Here is a 17,645-nt window from a genome sequence, read left to right as displayed (position 1 = left end):
TAACACAATGTTCCTTGAGTGTCCCCAGGTGAACCTTAGCACAGTGGACATCCTGCACAAACTGAGATTTCCTATAGTGATTTCCCCATGCCCAGCTCTATTTGATGAGATCCAAGACATGCTCTTTGTGAGAGATGGGGAAATCTGTGGCCTTCCAGATGTTGGATTCCAATTCCCATCCAAGTCTCAGCACAGCCAATGGCCAGAGATTGTGGGAGCTGTCATCCAACAAAATCTGGATGGTCGCACATTCCTTATCACAGCTCTTATGCGAATGCATCCTCATGGATCATCTTGAGGATTGACTGTGTGAGCTGCCCATAGATCACATTCACAAATGAAAGCCATGGAGAAATTCCAACTGAAGCTGCTGCAGTTTAGAAGTGGGGGGGGGCGATGAATCTGTCTGTGAGTTGTAAAATGACAGTGAATTATCCTTTCCCAAGTGGACACTTCTTGAAATTATTATTTTTAAAATAGTTTTAAAAGAACATTGTAGTACTAACTGATGGTTTATCAGTACTATTTATTGCTACATGACACTGATGAAACAAATAAATGATTAAATCCACATAAAAATCATAGGTGAATACTTATATAGTTACATATTTATCTAAACTCTATGATTCTATGATTCTAAATCAGAGCCTTCTGAACTTTTCATGCTTGTGACACACTTTTTAAGAAATGTATCGTTCTGTGACACTGTAGCAAACCAGAGGTTAAACTAACCCCTTTTCAGCCCCAGGAGGAGCGCTGGGAGCGTTTGCGTGACACACTTACACACCGCAGTTGACACACTAATGTGTCGCGACACATAGTTTGGAAAGCTCTGATCTAAACGAACACAGTGAGCCTAGCAGCATCATGGTGGGGAAACTTGAAGGGTAATACATCACTGTCCTCACACCTAATTATTTGGCAGAGCTGGCCCAGTGCATTGTGGGATTTTCTAGCACTTGATGGAGTCTAAAACTAAGGAAGCCTAGGGTTAGTATCAGTCTCTAAATGATAAACTTGGTAGTGTCTATAACCATGAATGTTACACCCAACTGAGGTTGTTTGTTTCCAAAATGAGGGGAAATGTTATGCACCCCAGTCTTTACTAAAAGTAGTAATGCACAAACAGCAACAACGAAAAAATGGAGCAAAGCCTGAATTATTTGAATCCTTGGATAGCATGTGGGATTCTTACCTACAGTGAGTTTTCTTTAGTACAGGGAAGGACATGTATCTGAGGAGTCCACTTTGTTCTAAGGACAGAATCCCAATAGGTGACAGAGATTTTTGCCACACAAACCAATACTTTCTTCTTCTTTTAACTTTTTAAAAATTAATTCTGAAGATAGGAACAAACATGCATACTTTCATGTATGGTACAATCATGTTTTACTTCCTAGCCATAAAGGCTTTACAGTAGGGTGACCAGATGCAAAATAGGACAAGGCTTCCCCACCTTTAATAGTTCTGCAGAAGAGAACACTGCAACAGCTTAACTTGCATGGCAAGCTACAATAGCTGAAATTTTGTCTCCTGCACTTCTATTGCAGGTGTGGGAGTCCTGCCCTCTTTTGCATCTGTCTGCCTTACATCACAATTATGGGGCACATCCACTCAGGCATATCCCCAGGTGTCCTATATGAAACTAAAAGAGAGATGTAGCATTAAAGAGTAGAATGGCTCTCTCTCTCTCACACTATTATTTATTTATTTATTTATTTATGAATGAATGAATGAATGAATGAATGAAAGAAAGTATGCTCAGGCTCTCACAACACTTTGATTAGAAACCAGGAGGAGTAACAATGGGCAGATAAAATTGCTTTGGAGAACAGATCTGCACCATGGGTTGCCAGGAGAACATCCCCGACTTAATGCAAAGCAAACCACTAGAAACCCCAACATATTTCTAGTTGATCCACAACCCAGTTGAGTAGAAGAATTTGTATTGCTATCAGAGTCCATAGAGATGTGCTTAAATATTTTCAGCACAGCTGGGTTGTACATCACACTGATAATTTAACACAGGAATATCTCAAGGCAACATTTTTTCACTGGCAAGGACAGATGAAAGTGTCAGGGTTTGGGGCAACAAATTATTTGGTTTCCTATTCCTGTGAAATTATTCCTATGACTTAAAAAAAAGACTTTACAAGTTTGCTTACTTAGCAAACTCTATTTTTTCTTAGAAGTGAAATGGACTTGTGTTGATCATATGATGTTCAGTTCCCTAGTGCAACAATAAAATTAGATCACATGGGGTAGTATTCAACTAAGATTTACTCAGGGTAAACCCACTGAAATTAATAAACATGACTAAGTTAGGTTCATTAATTTCAGTGGGTCTACTCTAAGTAAAACTTAAGTTGACTAGTACTCATAATGCTTTCATAATTTACTGAAGTGGACTAATGTCCATGCACCCTTCAATAAAGTTTTCTCAATGCAAAACTAATATTCTTCATTATGCAATGCTGGTGTGGTGTTTCCCTGTTTTTGCTGCAGTTGGGAAAGGGGTTTGGCCAAGAACAGGGGGAGGCACCTTGTGCAGCAGAGCCAATAATTGAAAGATGGCTACTTTTTGGTAGATACTTGATCTTGAACCATAATATTTTGCTCTGAATGATTCTCCATATCAAACAGCATGCAAAAGTGTATGTAAGATATACAAAATTTGAACTTTCACACACTAAAAAAGTTTCCCAAATTACTGGCAAAGCAACTATTGGCAGTGGTGTGTATGTGGAACTGTCAACTTAATGCATTATTTGGCAGTAGCATAAATTATCTGTATTCTAGCTTCTATACACAAGCTGTTTTGTAAGTATAACCTAGCATCATAATTAATGAGCGGATTAAATTTATATGCTCAAATATTCCTATCACACAATAAGCAGTGGGTGTCTTATTGAAATGAGTGGCAGCTGAGCAAAAGCACTAATTTTAGTAGGGCTTCTGGAAATCATTTCCCAGGGGGTTGCAGCCAGTCATAAGCAGCTATATTGCTCTAGAACTAGGTAGTACAAGCTGCTAATTTCAAAATGCTGTATCATAAGCATCAAGGGCTATGAACTCCAATTACCAACACACATGTAGCAAATCTCTTGGAATTGTTGGAGCATTATGGAGTACTTGTTTTTTTCTTATGCAATGCTCTTATTAATAATAAAAAATAATGATTTTAAAAGTTATCTTCAGACCTTCAGACAGAAGGCATTTTATTTTTCAGAAGTGCTATTTAAAACTTTTTTAAATGTCAGAATTAATGTTTTATTTTTATTTTTTTTTAAATTACAATATTGGTATGCAATGTATTTAGATAGCCTTTTGTTGTGTGTCTTTCTTTGGACAGATACATCAGATCTGAGAGGTCAATAATTCTAATTAATTTCTGCCTGTCTATTATCTCATCAAATATTCTTATACTGGTTGGACAAACGCAGACACATAATAAGGTATGAATAAACTACATTTATATTATAATTGCATTCTGTTTTTGTATAGCTGAATACATTTGCTCTCTTTTTTTGTCCAAAAAAATTAAGGTTTTTTTCTAAAATTGCAGATAAACGCCAAAGAAATTATTCAACATGTTGCCTATGTTGCCAAAGAACCCCCTTTCAAAGTTCCCTTTGATAACCTTCCCTCTCAATAATTAGCATTTTGTGTAGCAAAGTTGTGTAAATTTCAGAGCTAAAAAAACCTCAAAGACATGATACATCAAAAACACAGATTCTGGCTCAAATTGGTGTTGTGATGGGATTGTATTTTTGTCATTTTTTGTAGCATACCGACATTCAATGGGAGGTATGAAAATAGTTATAGCACAATTTTATTTTTATTACTCAGAACTAAGCTCCATTGAGTTTAGTGGAACTTACTCCCAAGTAAATAGCACAAAAGATTTCAGCCTTAAGGTATTATTCTTGAAGATTTGAACAGATCTATATGCCATGTGAATGCTATAAAGACTCTGATTTAGCTGGTGATAATTGTTGTGTTCTGCATATTCATTGCTCATCTTCTCTTTACAATGTGACTTCTTTTCTGCCTATATTTGTGTATTGATATTGGGACATGACTGTCAGGCGTGATTCAGCCTAGTTGAAATACATGAGGTTATTCCGTGATCCTTTCAATCTGATCCTAAACCCAGTACACAGCAGTTCCATTCAAACCAATGTCGCTTACTTTCCTGTATTGGTTTTGGGTCATATTACCTATTAGCTTCAATCCATTCACCTTTGTACTGTCTTATGGATCAAGATGATATTCAGTCATATGGAAGTATAACTAGTATGTGGATCATGGCTAGACATTTGTGCAGGCAACAAATGAAAACTGCAGTATGAGTACATTGGCTTTCTCGGTTAAGGCAAATTAGTGTTTTAAGATATGCACATGTGTTTGGTGCATGGATTCTGTACTCTATGGTCTTCCTGTTCTAAATTCTATGAGGGATTCCTGGCCTCGTTAATATTTCCAGTTGCTGGTAAATTGATTAGTTGGGGGGAGAGAGAGAGAGAGAGAGAGAGCATGGTCTGATCTCTAAAACCTGCTGCCCGAGCAAATGTATAATTAGAAGGGTATATCTAGCGCTGTGTCACTCCAATATTGTTAGTGCAAATGTGTTGCAAGGGTTCTGTGTTGCAGTGGATGATCCATGACAAATGTTTAGGATTGTGGGATGAAGCTGAAGAGCTAATATCAGCATTTTGCCTTTAACTGCATCTGGGGCAGATTGATGTTGAATATATGTATGTGTGATACTTTAAAAACAGCTGCTACTCATTTTAGCCATTTTCTAACCAATCCATCAAAATCAAGGAGTATTCTACCACTGACTTCAGTTAGATGTTCTTATTGTTCTCAAGAAGGGGAAAGCAAATAGACCTCAAAAGTTTTGACTTTACAGCTATGGGTATCATAAAACGGTGGCACTTTAGGCCACCATGATATTCCATTATTCCTGCACCTCATGTCATAGGGTGGGTTATTAGATTACACTTAGTCATGCATTCAAGTGGTAGTGCAGTGTGGAAGTAACTCAAGCAACTACCATAGCAGCAGCAGCAGCAGCACAAAGCATGGCAAAAAGCTGAAAACTGGGTGAGTTTCCTCCTCCCATCTTTTACTGCTCACTCAGATAGATCGTTCATGTGAGGTCTTAAATATAATTCATGAATTAGCATTCGTATCTGAAATGACACCTATAGCTCCCTGTACAGAGCGACACACACACACACAGAGAGAGAGAGAGAGAGAGAGAGAGAGAGAGAGAGAGAGAGAGATATGAGTCTTCTCCTGTGGTGTGTGATCCCACACTGTTGGAAACTCCCTCTCCTTCTCCCTTTGTATGTGTGTGAAGATTCCCATCACCCTACCAGCAGGAATAAAGTGTGTGCCTAGAAAAGGGGTGTGTACATCTTGATCTATTCAGATAACTGGCATTTCCAACAAAATGTATCAGCTATCAGTGAGAAAATGCTCACTATATCACTTCTGAAAAGGTATTTTGAGATTTAATGCCCTGTCTTGTTTAAGTGCTGCCGGATTTCCTCCCCACCCCCAAAAATCAAATCAAATCAAATTTACAACCCAGCTTTGTTCTAACTTAAAAACGATTTTGCAAAAGGTTCCCAACCCCTAGTCTATATCATCTCTCAGTCCATAGATATGAATTGCTGAGAAAGTATATTATATGGATGGAGGACAGAGTAAGACATTCTGTGCCAAAATGTGTCTTCATTAATTACTAGCAAAATTTAATTTTAACACTTGTTTACTGCCTAGCTAATATATTTTGATACCAGCTCAGCCTTTCATTTTGTGCAATCTCATGTGTTTCATGCTAAATTCCCATGTATGGACACAATTCAGCAAAGCTTTGTGCTGCTTTGATGGAGGTCAGATATTGCCATACCATTCTGATTAAAATTGGTGGATATGACAGTTCAAAATGCAGGTGTGAAACCAGGTCTGTGCTTATATTTCTCCTGCATGATTTATTTGTTCATGCACATGAAGATATTTAAGCTTGGAACTAGCATGTCTCCAAAGTTGTCTGTAAATCTAATCTATAGTGTCCAATACAGGTTGAGGGTGAATTACTATAACCACATTCTTATTTGAGATTCCAGTTTGTGGGTTTTGTACTCTGATTCAGTATTTCACAGAACAATAATACTTATTGGGGATTTTTGAAAGGGAGATTTAATCATGCTCTTCCCACTCAAAACAGAGTTAAGGCCATGTTCAAAATATTATCTTCTTATAGGACCCCCAAGGCAACCTCTTGCATTTCTCTTCCCACGCATTTCAGCTGCTGAGTGCCTTTTTCACATCCACCCAATTATGAAGCCACACCCCCATTCTTCAGACCCTTTCGTGCCCCTGCTTTCATTTTCAACCACTTCCCATGCCTCCTAATCCCTCCTTTCTTGCAACCCCCTCTGCACTCTCATTTTTACCTTCTGCCTCTTTTTTCCTCCACTCTCCTCCTCACTTTTCTTAACTCTCCCTTGAACACATATCACTCTCATTTCCATGCCCTGTCCTCTCTCCCTTTGCACACACATACCCCATTATCAACCCCCTTTTTCTACCTCCTCTTTTTCAACTCTCCAGGGCACACAGACCACTCCACTTTTCCATGCCTCCTCCTCTCTCTGCATGCCCTCTTGGCTCGCACCAACCCTTGCTGATATATGTTTCTGTATCTTTAAGATCAGTAGAATCTTAAGAGCAAGGCTGTCAGCTAGCTTGTTCAGTTAGAGAAGGTCAATTTTAGTTGATGGGTGTTGTATATAAGTGGGTGCTCACTTGTTAATAAAACCTCTCTAAATTGCCACACAGAATCTGGAAGTATCTTGAAAGCAACAAATGATAGCAGGAGTGAACTATATTCTCAGAAGTTGTTATGGGATACTTAAGAACTCCACATTCTATATCTCTCACACATGAGTGAGTTGAGTAATAGAAGAAGGAGAAGTTTAAAACAGCCATTTTATTTCCTTTTTGTGTCCGTATGTCCCCTTCTCACTGTACTCAAATAATGGTAGAAGTTTAAGTAAAGTGGGGGCGGAAGGATACTGATTTCAAACAATGGCAGAGGTTTGAATAATGCAGGGATATAATGACACTAAGGGGTTATTTTTCAAGAAAACAGACCAGTTTAACAAGGAGATGGATAGATCACAGAAGCAAACACCAAAAAGCTAACACAACAAAGCCTTCCCAAATTCCCTTAATGATGTACTCAACCATTGTTTTACTTCCCTCCTCAGTATCACCCCCTGCTCACTCTACCCAAACTTCTGCTATTGCTTAAAATCACCAGTTTTCCCCTCTGTTTTCTCCAGCTCTGCTTTGTTCAACCCTCTGCTGTTGCTTAAAACTGCCATTTTCCTATGTGTCTCTCTATCTTCTGTTTTCTCTTTTGCTCCCTCTCCCACCCCCACCGTGCAAATTCAGGATTGTGATGTGGCACTACAAATTTTCCAGTGGCGGTTGCACAATGACAGCGTTACATTTTTATGTATATAGGAAGAATGGTTTGGTGTAGATGTAAGAAAACCACATTAAAATCCCTGTTCAGTGATTAAGTCTTAACTGTATGTACCATATGTCCTTGGATGAAGAAGAACTGGTGATACAAATGTGGCAAATGGCTAAATAATAACCCTACTTTTTGACAATATTCCACCAAAGGCCAAGGATTAACACTAACATTTGTGGTTTACATTTACCTTAGAAAATGTATCACTCCAAAAAATATAAAACATGCAATTAGTGGTTTACAGAAAAGCAGTGTCTCTTGTTATAGTGTTGACATGACCACAAGCCTTTGAAGGCAAAGGGACCAGTTATGCAGCAAACCCCTGCCAAGTATTTGAACTGGCTCTTCTAACTGCAGTTAACTGGCTGCTGCTTCTGTCTCCTTGCTACTGAAGACACAGTGACAATATATAAGTCTCCTGGGTTGTTGTTGTTCTTTGGACAAGCAGAAGATCTACAGCTCCTGGGTTATTGAGCATCTGTCTGCTGCCACAGATGGTGGCAAGATAAACTGCCCTCCTGTACTGCACCCTGGCATTAGGGCAATCAGTTCTGTCATCTCAGCAGTAGCATTGTGATTGGCTCCCTTCTTCAAAGCAACTCCTTAATGCAAATTCATGCAATACTCTCTTAATTTATGTCAGCAGCCTCACTGTCCTTGGGCACATATAACTCACATGGATAAAGGCCAGGCAGCTGCTGTTCGTCTAGGGTGGCCATGTGCCCTACTTCACAGAGAACAGCCCTCTGTTTGATAAAGAAGCATCAGAAGGGAGAGCAGGGGCTTGGAGGTTGCCCATCAAGAGTTAGCAGCACCTTGATAGTAAACTAAGCAGGAACATATGTCACCTGGTCACCATTTACCTAATTATGGTGAGATGCGTTGTATTTCTATCTAAATTACAACTATCCTTTCTAAATTTGCATCGGTGCATATAAAATAGTGTGTGCACATTTTATGTACATGTGTGTCCCCTTTTTTGGGTGATCAGCCTCTCTCGGGCTACAGCAGCTTTTGCCAACCTGGTATCTATCCTCCACCATCAGCCCCAGCCAGCATGGCTGTGCTGGCTGAGGCTGTTGCGAGTTAGTCCAAAACATCTGGAGGCACAAGGATAGTGAAGGCTTGTCTACAGCCATTCCCATGATCAAGGTTGCATTACCTCTAGTGACAACCACATTAATTGCTATGATGCATTATGTTCATGACTGCCCACTTCATACCTTGCATTTCATTTCTTGAATTATTACATGAGCCAGACCATAGAAATTCAGCAGGGCCTCTACTAGGCAATAAGCCTTTCATGATAGCAGGTCTCCAAACCCAATAAAAGCATGTGTTCAAAATCCAAAGGCATTTCTCTTGATGGTGAACATTTAAGAGAAACATAGAAACAAACAAATACCTAATTGGCTTTTATTATTAAATAGAATAAAACATCAAACCAGGTTGTTTCAAATATATATTTTAGAGTTGAATACAATAACTAATATGTATGAGGAACATGTAGATAAGCTGTTCTTGCCAGCTAACCGAAAGTGCCCACAGAATATGTTATCTTAGGAGGTCTGCAAGAAAATAGGATGAAATCATTGCAGTGGAATAGTTTAGGATGATATTAAACACCAGTTCTTATAAACTAGGTCTTATGACTATGTCTCTGTTAGCTTTATAAAAATTCCCTGTATGAATTAAGAGGAGATAGCAGTTTCAAGGACTTCAGAAGATTGTGCTTTTGCCTTGTTAAATTACTTCTTGTCTTCAGTAGAAATGGGGTTAAGCTGTATCTGTGCCACAGGAAGAAGAAGCTTAAGCTTGTATAGTTGGGATCCTACAAAACCACCTTGAATTCTTCAAAGCTGAAGTACTTTCTAAAAATTTCAAATGCACATAGCTTGCAGAGAGACATTCCACCCCCACTTCCTGCTCTGTGAACTAGTATTTAAGTTTAAAGCTTCAGAAGTGTAGGTCACATAGCTTTTTAGCTCTTTTGAAAAGATAGGCAGTGTGGGGGGGGGATAGGTTATGGGCTACAGGGAAATTTAGATATGTGAAGATCTAGACCAGAACGGCCCAACTTTTCATACCAAGTGTACTTTGACACAGAACCCGTGGGCTGCACGGAGGAGGGGGACCAAGGCCAAAATTTGATGCCCCCAACCTGCGTGCTGTCTACCGAAAGATGGGTAAGGAGGTCCCAGGCTTTCCCAAAAGTTTGAAGGAGGTGGAAGGACTCTAGGACCCTGTCAAAGCCCTCATGCCTCCTTCTCAAAGCCCAATGCCTCACTTTCCTGGCTTTGGAAAGGCAGCAAGAAGGCTGGGGGGCATCAAATGTTTCCAAGGGCCACCAAAAAAAGACACTGAGGGCCACATGCGGACCTCATGTTGCAGCACCCTGATCTAGCCCCTTCTTTGCCACAGTTGCTGCTCAGCATTGCAGCCACTTCCTAACCGCTAGTCTCTGCTGGCCTCTCATACCGTCTTAGGTGCTTTCCTATTTCCTCTCCTCTCTTTCGCTGCTCCTTGCACTGCATGAAAAGCTGCCTCTGGAGTTCCCTTGAGTTTCATAGCTTCCAGAAAAGTGTGCTGCATGGTTCTTTAGATTGTGGCCTATATCACATAACTCTTTCCATATTATTACCTACTTGCTGTTGCTCTCCATGCCACCAAGAGAAATTGCTGCATTTTGTCACTCTGGACCTTGCTGCTTGCTACTATAAATTGTTTGATGTTCCAGCTTTAACACAATTGTAAGCTTTCCCCTACTGAGACTGTGATTGGTATCCGCCTGAATAACTTGTGTGTGCACACACACACACTTTCATTTTATTCATATTCTGAAACTGCCTTTTTCAGCTTCATTAGCAATGGCAATGTAAATGAAAGAAAACGCTTTACCTATTTTCCTTGTAAAGACAAGAAGTCTGCACCCTTTGCAAAAATGCATCAAGGCAGATGGAGGCAGCTAATTATGTCGCACCTTCCCTCCTTCTTGGTGTGCATATGCTTCAGTCTACTGGTATGTCCTGCTGCCTTAGAGGAGTTTGCACAACACATGATCCTTTAAGGCAGAATGCAAGGTAGCTTTTCACAACACAAGCAGAATACCCTATCAAATGAGAGCATCACATTTTTTATGCTCTACTTAAGGCTTTTCAGGGAGGGGAAATCCATACACCATGCTCCTAGAGGTCATCTCATTTAATACTGTGAAGCAATGCCCCAAAGTAGCTGTTTCTGGCAGGCTTGACTGAACAGGGAACGGACTTGCTTGCATTTAAAAGGGGCCCAAATTTGACATGACAACAATCCATTGCTGGCTCCTTTTTTACATTCCTGTATGTTGCTCTGCCAATACAAGCTTCCTGTTGCCTTAGCATAGGGGTATAGGAAACTGCTTTACACCTGGCAGCAGTTCTCCAGGGTTTCAGGTAGGAGCTCTACTTGGAGATGCCAGTGACTAAACCTTGGATCCTTCACACACAAAACATGTGCCATGCCACTGAGCTACAGCCATCCCTTACCTGTCTCACTATCTGAGTGTAGAGTGAAGCTTTCAGCAATGTCCAATCTACCTAGAGGTTAGCGGCAGCTACCATGGTGATTTTTCCCTGTAGGCAAAAAGCAGGTGATGGAGATAGGTGGCACACCTAAATATTTGTTGCACTTCTGCAAACCTCGGGTCTGCTGATGCCCCCCTATAATGTGTGGCTGCTACCACTTTGGCTGTATCAGAATTAGAATATAAGATGATCTACAGCATTTAGGTGACCTAGCTGAGACACCCCTGTGGTGAGCTGCAGTGAGCCCTTGAAAGCATCACTGCAACAGGGAAAGTGTATAATTTGAGGCACTTTGCTGCAATTTACTCCTGTAGGATTCAGAGTCCTGTCTGAACTGTTTCAATGACATCATGACATGCTGTTCTGAAAATGGAATTTGTTGCTGTGCATTCTCTTAGGCCTATTTTTAATTGTTTTTCTCCTCTGGAAATCACCCCACACCACAGCCACGAAGAGCAACAACACGTCCCTTTGAAAGCACCTGTTGCAATAGTTCCAGGCAATCTGTTGATGACTCAAGGAAGCTATTCCTGGTGTGACACTATTCCCCCTTCCTATGCTTTTACATTTGGTCGTATTCCAGCTCAAATGGCAAAAGCTGCAACTGAGAAAATGAACAAACCCTGATGTGTTAAAAAGAAAGAAAAAAGTTCCTGCCCTTTGTGTTTGGTAGAGGTGACAACATGGGCCACTATCACTATTTTCGGGTTGCAAATTCAGATTACACAGTTAAAGTTGCTTTGAAGGTAGTCTGGACCAAAAACCTGCTTCCACATGAAGTTGGACTGTTTGTGATATCGAAGGTGATATGAAAATGCACTGGAAAGTATGGCACAACACTTGCTTGGCACAATGTCATCCAGCCTTCCTGTAAACAAATCAGAATGGATGCTCAGTAAATAGCCAACATCATCTAACCTCCCTGTGAACAAATCAGAATGATCCCTGGAAGCAACCCTGGGATTCTAAAGTCTGGTTCAGGCATTGTGTGTAGGGTTACCAATTGGTTAGAATTTCTGTAAGTATGGCAGCTGAGGAAGAAGAGCTATAGTCATGCAAGCTGATATCCACCAGTAACTATGATAGCTTGGGTTCACTTATTTTTGCTGTCCTTTTATTAATTTATTTATTTTACTCAGAAGCATATATTCAGCCAGTCATCCCTCTTACACACAAGAAATACAGTGTCTGAGCTGATGCTAAGTAGGGGTAGCTATGGCAAACAAGGATCCTTAAAAGCAAATACCTTTCTGATTTGACAGTATCTGAAATAATCATTCTAGTAATGGCCAACCATTTATTTGGCAATCCAGCTGCATGAGAGAAGACTTTTGTTTAACAGGGAAGTGATGGCCATTTGTCCTCCGTTCTTGGCAAACCATGACAGTTCACATATCACATAGGCGTGAGTAAAAGCACTTGCAGGGAAACAGGTTTTAAAAATTGGTTCCTTGATAATAAATCTCTGAAAGCAATTCATTCTCCTGAGTGCTAAAACATGTTAAAAATGACACAATCCTTTTTGAAGGCTAGTTCTGATTCTGAATGGCACAAAAAATGCGCATTTTGCATAGCAAGGTTATTGAGTGCTGTCAGTACCTTTCCAAATTCCTCTAGTTGTGTGCCTGTATATCTTTGTGAATGCATGAAGAGCTTTGGCATGCAAAACTCCACTGTTATTTTGTGATCTTCTATCTCAGCAGCATTTTCTTATCCTCATTGAGTCAATTAGAATTTCTACCTATGGGATAACTGCTGGAGTCGGAGGGCAATTAGATATGTGAAGATAACATTCCTTTCTATAATAAACCTTCACGCTCTTTTGTTTTCCAAGACTCAGACGGATAAATCCTGCAACTTGCCACCATTACACATAGTAAGTCTTAAACACTTCAGTATTTTGGCCATATTGGCAGAAATTTGCTCATAAATAGTTTTAAGTTAAAAAAAGAAGTCTGGAAGGATAGCGCATAGAATTTTTGACAGCTTTGTGTGTTTTGTATCCATGCCAGGATGGCAACGGGTTCTGTTAGGTTTCACCGCTGTGCTATCTCTTGCAGCTCTTTTTATGCCTGCATTTGTACAGGAGCAGTGGCTGAAAATTATTTCTAAATACTTGTTAATGGAGTTGTCACACTGAGGAAGATATGTGAGCAGTCAAGAGCATTATTCAGGTCTTAACAGTGGCCAGTACCAGCTGCTTTCAGGGAAGTTGGCAGCAAGTAGTTCTGGGATTATCACCGCCTGTGTTTGCAGAGTTTTGTTTAATGGCTAGTTTTGATGATGTGTTTCCACCACCAGAAACGAGATGGGGGCAATTGTCAACTGCAATGTGGTTTCATCTTTGTGGATAGTAGTAGTAGTAGTAGTAGTAAAGGAACATAGGAAGTTATCTTATATTAGGTTAGACCAATGTTTCCCAAACTTGGGTCTTCAGCTGTTTTTGGACTACAGTTCCCCTCATCCCTAACCACTGGTCCTGCTAGCTAGGGATGATGGGAGTTGTAGTCCAAAAACAGCTAGAGACCCAAGTTTGGGAAACCCTGGGTTGGTCCACTTAGCCCTGTATTGCTTCTCTGATGAGCAGCATCTATCCCGGGTCTCAGGTCGAGTTTTCCCCATCACCTGTTGTAAAGATCATCAGATGGTGTTTGAGGGAGGGGGTTGGGGAGAGAACACCAGGCATACCAAGTTATACCGGTTTGTCGTGTAAGTAGGACCACAATTATAGACAAACACCTAGGGCTTATTTCTTCCTTTTCCATGGTTGTGGTTGTCGGTATTATGACAAAGAAGGATACAGCAGGCAAATAATGAAGTCCCATTGTGTTTTTCTCAGTATGTGACTGTCCAAAGAAAAACTGCAAAAGGAAAAGCTGCAAAATGTTAAGAAGCATTAACTTTTCCAGTAATCATGGCCTTGTTAACAAACGTAGCAGGCAGATTGTTCAGATCCCCGTAGGGAAACTTTAATTTAATTCAATTTTTAAAAAAATAAATAAATAGCCCTCAAGCTGTTTAGCCTGATAGAATTTCTGTAGTGTCGGAAAGTTCAGACGTGAGTTTTTAAGCTAGGGTAAAGAATACATTCAAAGATCTCTCCCCTGATTAAAACTGAAGTGTCCCTGGCATAAGAAGTCCAGCAGCTGGATGGCGACACAATTGAGTTTGACACAAAATTGTGAAACGACAGCAAGCAGTTATATAATCTGGCTTTGAAAAGAACAACTGCATATAATTTGAAGTGGGTTTTATTTTTCTACAGTATGATGATTAAATCTCCAAACATACTGCATTTAATAATTTCTCAAAGCGCTGGGGTCTGAGTAATGCTCCCAAGCTTAATGTACAGTAAGGTGAAAGCACAGAATCAAAATGTTGTCTTTTAACAATCTTCACTGAGCCCTCTGAGGGATGACTAAACCCAGCAAGTCAGGAAACACACTGCTCATTGAATCTTGAGTTCTAAGAAGATGGGATTAATTTAAATCTGTTGTTCTTTGCACTGAGATTTCATGTATTTCGTATTTCAGAAGGTTCTCAAGTGTCTGCCTTTGGCTGCCTATCCTCTTATGCCATGTCAGTCAGAATTCAGTCTTAAGTGTTACCAATTTAATTGCCGCTATAAAAAGCCACATTTTGGTGTCGCTAATGAATGGAAGTAGATAAAGAATACTAGTATGTGTCACACACTGAGCCAAGGGATCCCAGCAATGGGACATAGTTTGAGTAGAACAGTTCCATTTGTACTACATGCATCTTTACTTCAGTCATCATATAGGCAAGATTTTATACTAGAGATGGGTAAAATGTGGTTCCAGGGCCCTTAGCCGAATTTCATTCAGGTGACACAGGGAAAGAGGAAGGTTAGGATCATCATCCCCCCTCATTTCTCTCTTTGTCTCTCCATCTCTGCCTCTCTCCAGTTGTCTCCAGACTTTTAATATATTGTGGGAGGAATTCAATTGCATACTAGAAATTTAGATTTGCAGAATTAAAGTAGGTTGAAGTGTTCTGCTATTCTATCACAATGAATCTGCTTCTGGGGGGGGGATTACCTTTTGCCATTAGGAAAGCGATGGGGAATGCATTAAAAGTTGTGAGATAAATGATTGGTTAACAGGACATCCATATAACCACTCCACAAGTAAATCAGGATGACTGTTCGTTGTTGTATAGCCACACAGCCCAGAATGAGTGCTCGTTAAGGAGCAGGCATAGTCTATCTACTGCAAAAGGTTTGTGTAGGCAACTCAGAATGGATGAACGATAAAGAAGTCATCTGGAAGAGCTCCCCCCCCCCCCCGTTCTGAAGAGAATAAGAGAGAGAAATGGAGGGGTGCTTATCATCTTAAGAAAGAAACAAAGAGAAGCGGTGGATGAGAAGTGGCTCTACTCCCACTAATTGTGCTGCACCCAAGGAGACTTCCTTCCTGAATCCCAGATCCCAAGCACTCTGCCAGCTGCTACCCTGCCCCGTTTTGCACAGACAAAAAACAACCTTGCATTGAGGAAGGTGGATGGCATAGCAGGTGGCAAAGGGCAGTGCTCTTATGAAGAAGGAAGAGGCCTTATGGACCTTTCTTGCTTCAGCCAAAAGAATCTGTTGGGTTTTTGTAGTTTGTTTAAAAAATAAAATGAGAATTGCATGGATGCCTAGATCCAGGTTTCAGGCAAACACTCTTTGGTGAAAGAGAGATCCCCAGCAAAGATTTGAATTCACAAAACATGCAGCAAATTAATGTATGGAAATATAGGTTGTTAGACCTTTAAAATATCCCCTTCTAAGTTCCTTCCAAAGGGACACGGGTGGTGCTGTGGGTAAAACCTCAGTGCCTAGGACTTGCTGATCGTAAGGTCGGCGGTTCGAATCCCCGCGGCGGGGTGAGCTCCCGTCGTTCGGTCCCAGCTCCTGCCCACCTAGCAGTTCGAAAGCACCCCTAAGTGCAAGTAGATAAATAGGTACCACTTTATAGCGGGAAGGTAAACGGCGTTTCCGTGTGCAGCGCTGGTGCCGGTTCGCCAGCTGCAGCTTCATCACTCTGGCCACGTGACCCGGAAGTGTCTTCGGACGGCGCCAGCTTCCGGCCTCTTGAGCGAGATGAGCGCGCAACCCTAGAGTCGGACACGACTGGCCCATACAGACAGGGGTACCTTTACCTTTACCTTAAGTTCCTTCCAAAGTTACACACTTCCCCTTAGCATAGAAAGAGACCACATGTTTGGTAAGTTTAAAATGGTTTACTTACAAACTCTTCAAAGGTCAGGTTCATGTGCTTTTCCATGCAACAGCAAGAAAAGACAGGCTATATAACTTAGGTTCAAAAACGGCAAGGATTTATAAATTATTTCTATAGAAACACAAAGACAGCTTGCTAAAGCCACGTGGTCTGAGCTTGGAGTGACTAGCTTCAACGTCCTTCCTTTGCGGGTTCACATAGTGGAAGAATAAATAACAAAGAGTTTGGTAACGCTCCCTCCCAAGGTGAGCGGGTGTGACCTAGTTAAGCCTGGCAGGACAGCTTACTCTGTGGTCTTAACCCCTTCATGTATTAATTAGGCTTAACCATATTGGTTATATGAGACTGGATATATCCCACAGAATATGCTCATGTCTTTTGTCACTGGGGACTGAATGACAGAGAGAAATGATGCTGTCAGCATCACTTCCTTGAAGGAGAGGCCCCTATCCTACTTCTGCAAGGTGGATTTTTTTCCCATGGGAGAGGGAAAATGGGTGACTGGTGGTAGGCGAATTGTATTAACTGGGCCTTTTGTTCCTCAAGAGGTTTCAGACATTTGATATAAATGTTTGAAGGGCCCAAATGATTTTCAAAGAGAGCAATAGGCTGCTTGCCCAACCTAATCTATGGACAATTTCTTTGCTTCATGGAGGAGGAGTGTGTGGAATGCATTGCTATGTTGTCAAGGCAACCAGGCAATGCTCCTTATCTTGTCCTGCTGTGCTGCAAGGGTGAATTTGTTGCCCACCCTTGTAGCGCAACATAACAAGACAGGCAGTACATCACTGCATTGCCAAGGCAACTGGTTGATGCTCCCCCTTTTACTGAGATATGCTGTGAGGGCAGGCAATGAAACAGTCCTCAAAGCAGAGCCTGGAAAGATAATGAGCATCAACCAGTTGCCTTGACAACATGGGATATGTTCCTTCCCCCCACCATCATGAAAATTATTTTTTGTTTGCTCTATGCAACTAAGCTATGTTGGCAAATCTAATTGGCTATCTTGTGTCATGACATAATCTCACTCACTATGTGGTTCCTAATTGGTTGGGATAACATAGTGCGAAATAAGAAAATAGCTCTGGAAAAGCAAGAGAGGAGGGAAACAATCTACCTGCACACAGCCACAAAAAAGGGGGGTGGAGAGAAAATGCTTCTTTTTTTCCGGGTGACACTGTACAACCTCCTGAAAAAATCCTTTTTTGCCCTGATTTTTTTTTTAACAGGTGAAAATTCTGTGTAGCATTGAAAAACACATTGCAGAAGGCTGCCATTAGCTAG

At 40.8% G+C, this 17,645-nt stretch overlaps 1 protein-coding gene across 5 annotated transcripts in view; it reads left to right on the top strand.

Moving 5' to 3' along the window:
• The window catches only part of ADGRB3 (adhesion G protein-coupled receptor B3), a 458,060-nt gene that overhangs the window by 343,019 nt on the left and 97,396 nt on the right, over window positions 1–17,645 (top strand). For all 5 annotated transcript variants that reach the window (XM_082218223.1, XM_082218224.1, XM_082218222.1 and 2 more), the window contains one exon: window positions 3,353–3,455. In XM_082218223.1, coding sequence (XP_082074349.1) covers window positions 3,353–3,455 — 103 coding nt within the window. The remainder of the gene's footprint in view (window positions 1–3,352; window positions 3,456–17,645) is intronic.

The sequence above is a fragment of the Podarcis vaucheri genome (genome assembly GCF_965113315.1).
Source record: "Podarcis vaucheri genome assembly, chromosome: 3".
NCBI lineage: Eukaryota > Metazoa > Chordata > Lepidosauria > Squamata > Lacertidae > Podarcis > Podarcis vaucheri.
Note: the sequence above shows the minus strand (reverse complement) of the source record. Positions and strands in the feature narration are given on the sequence as shown.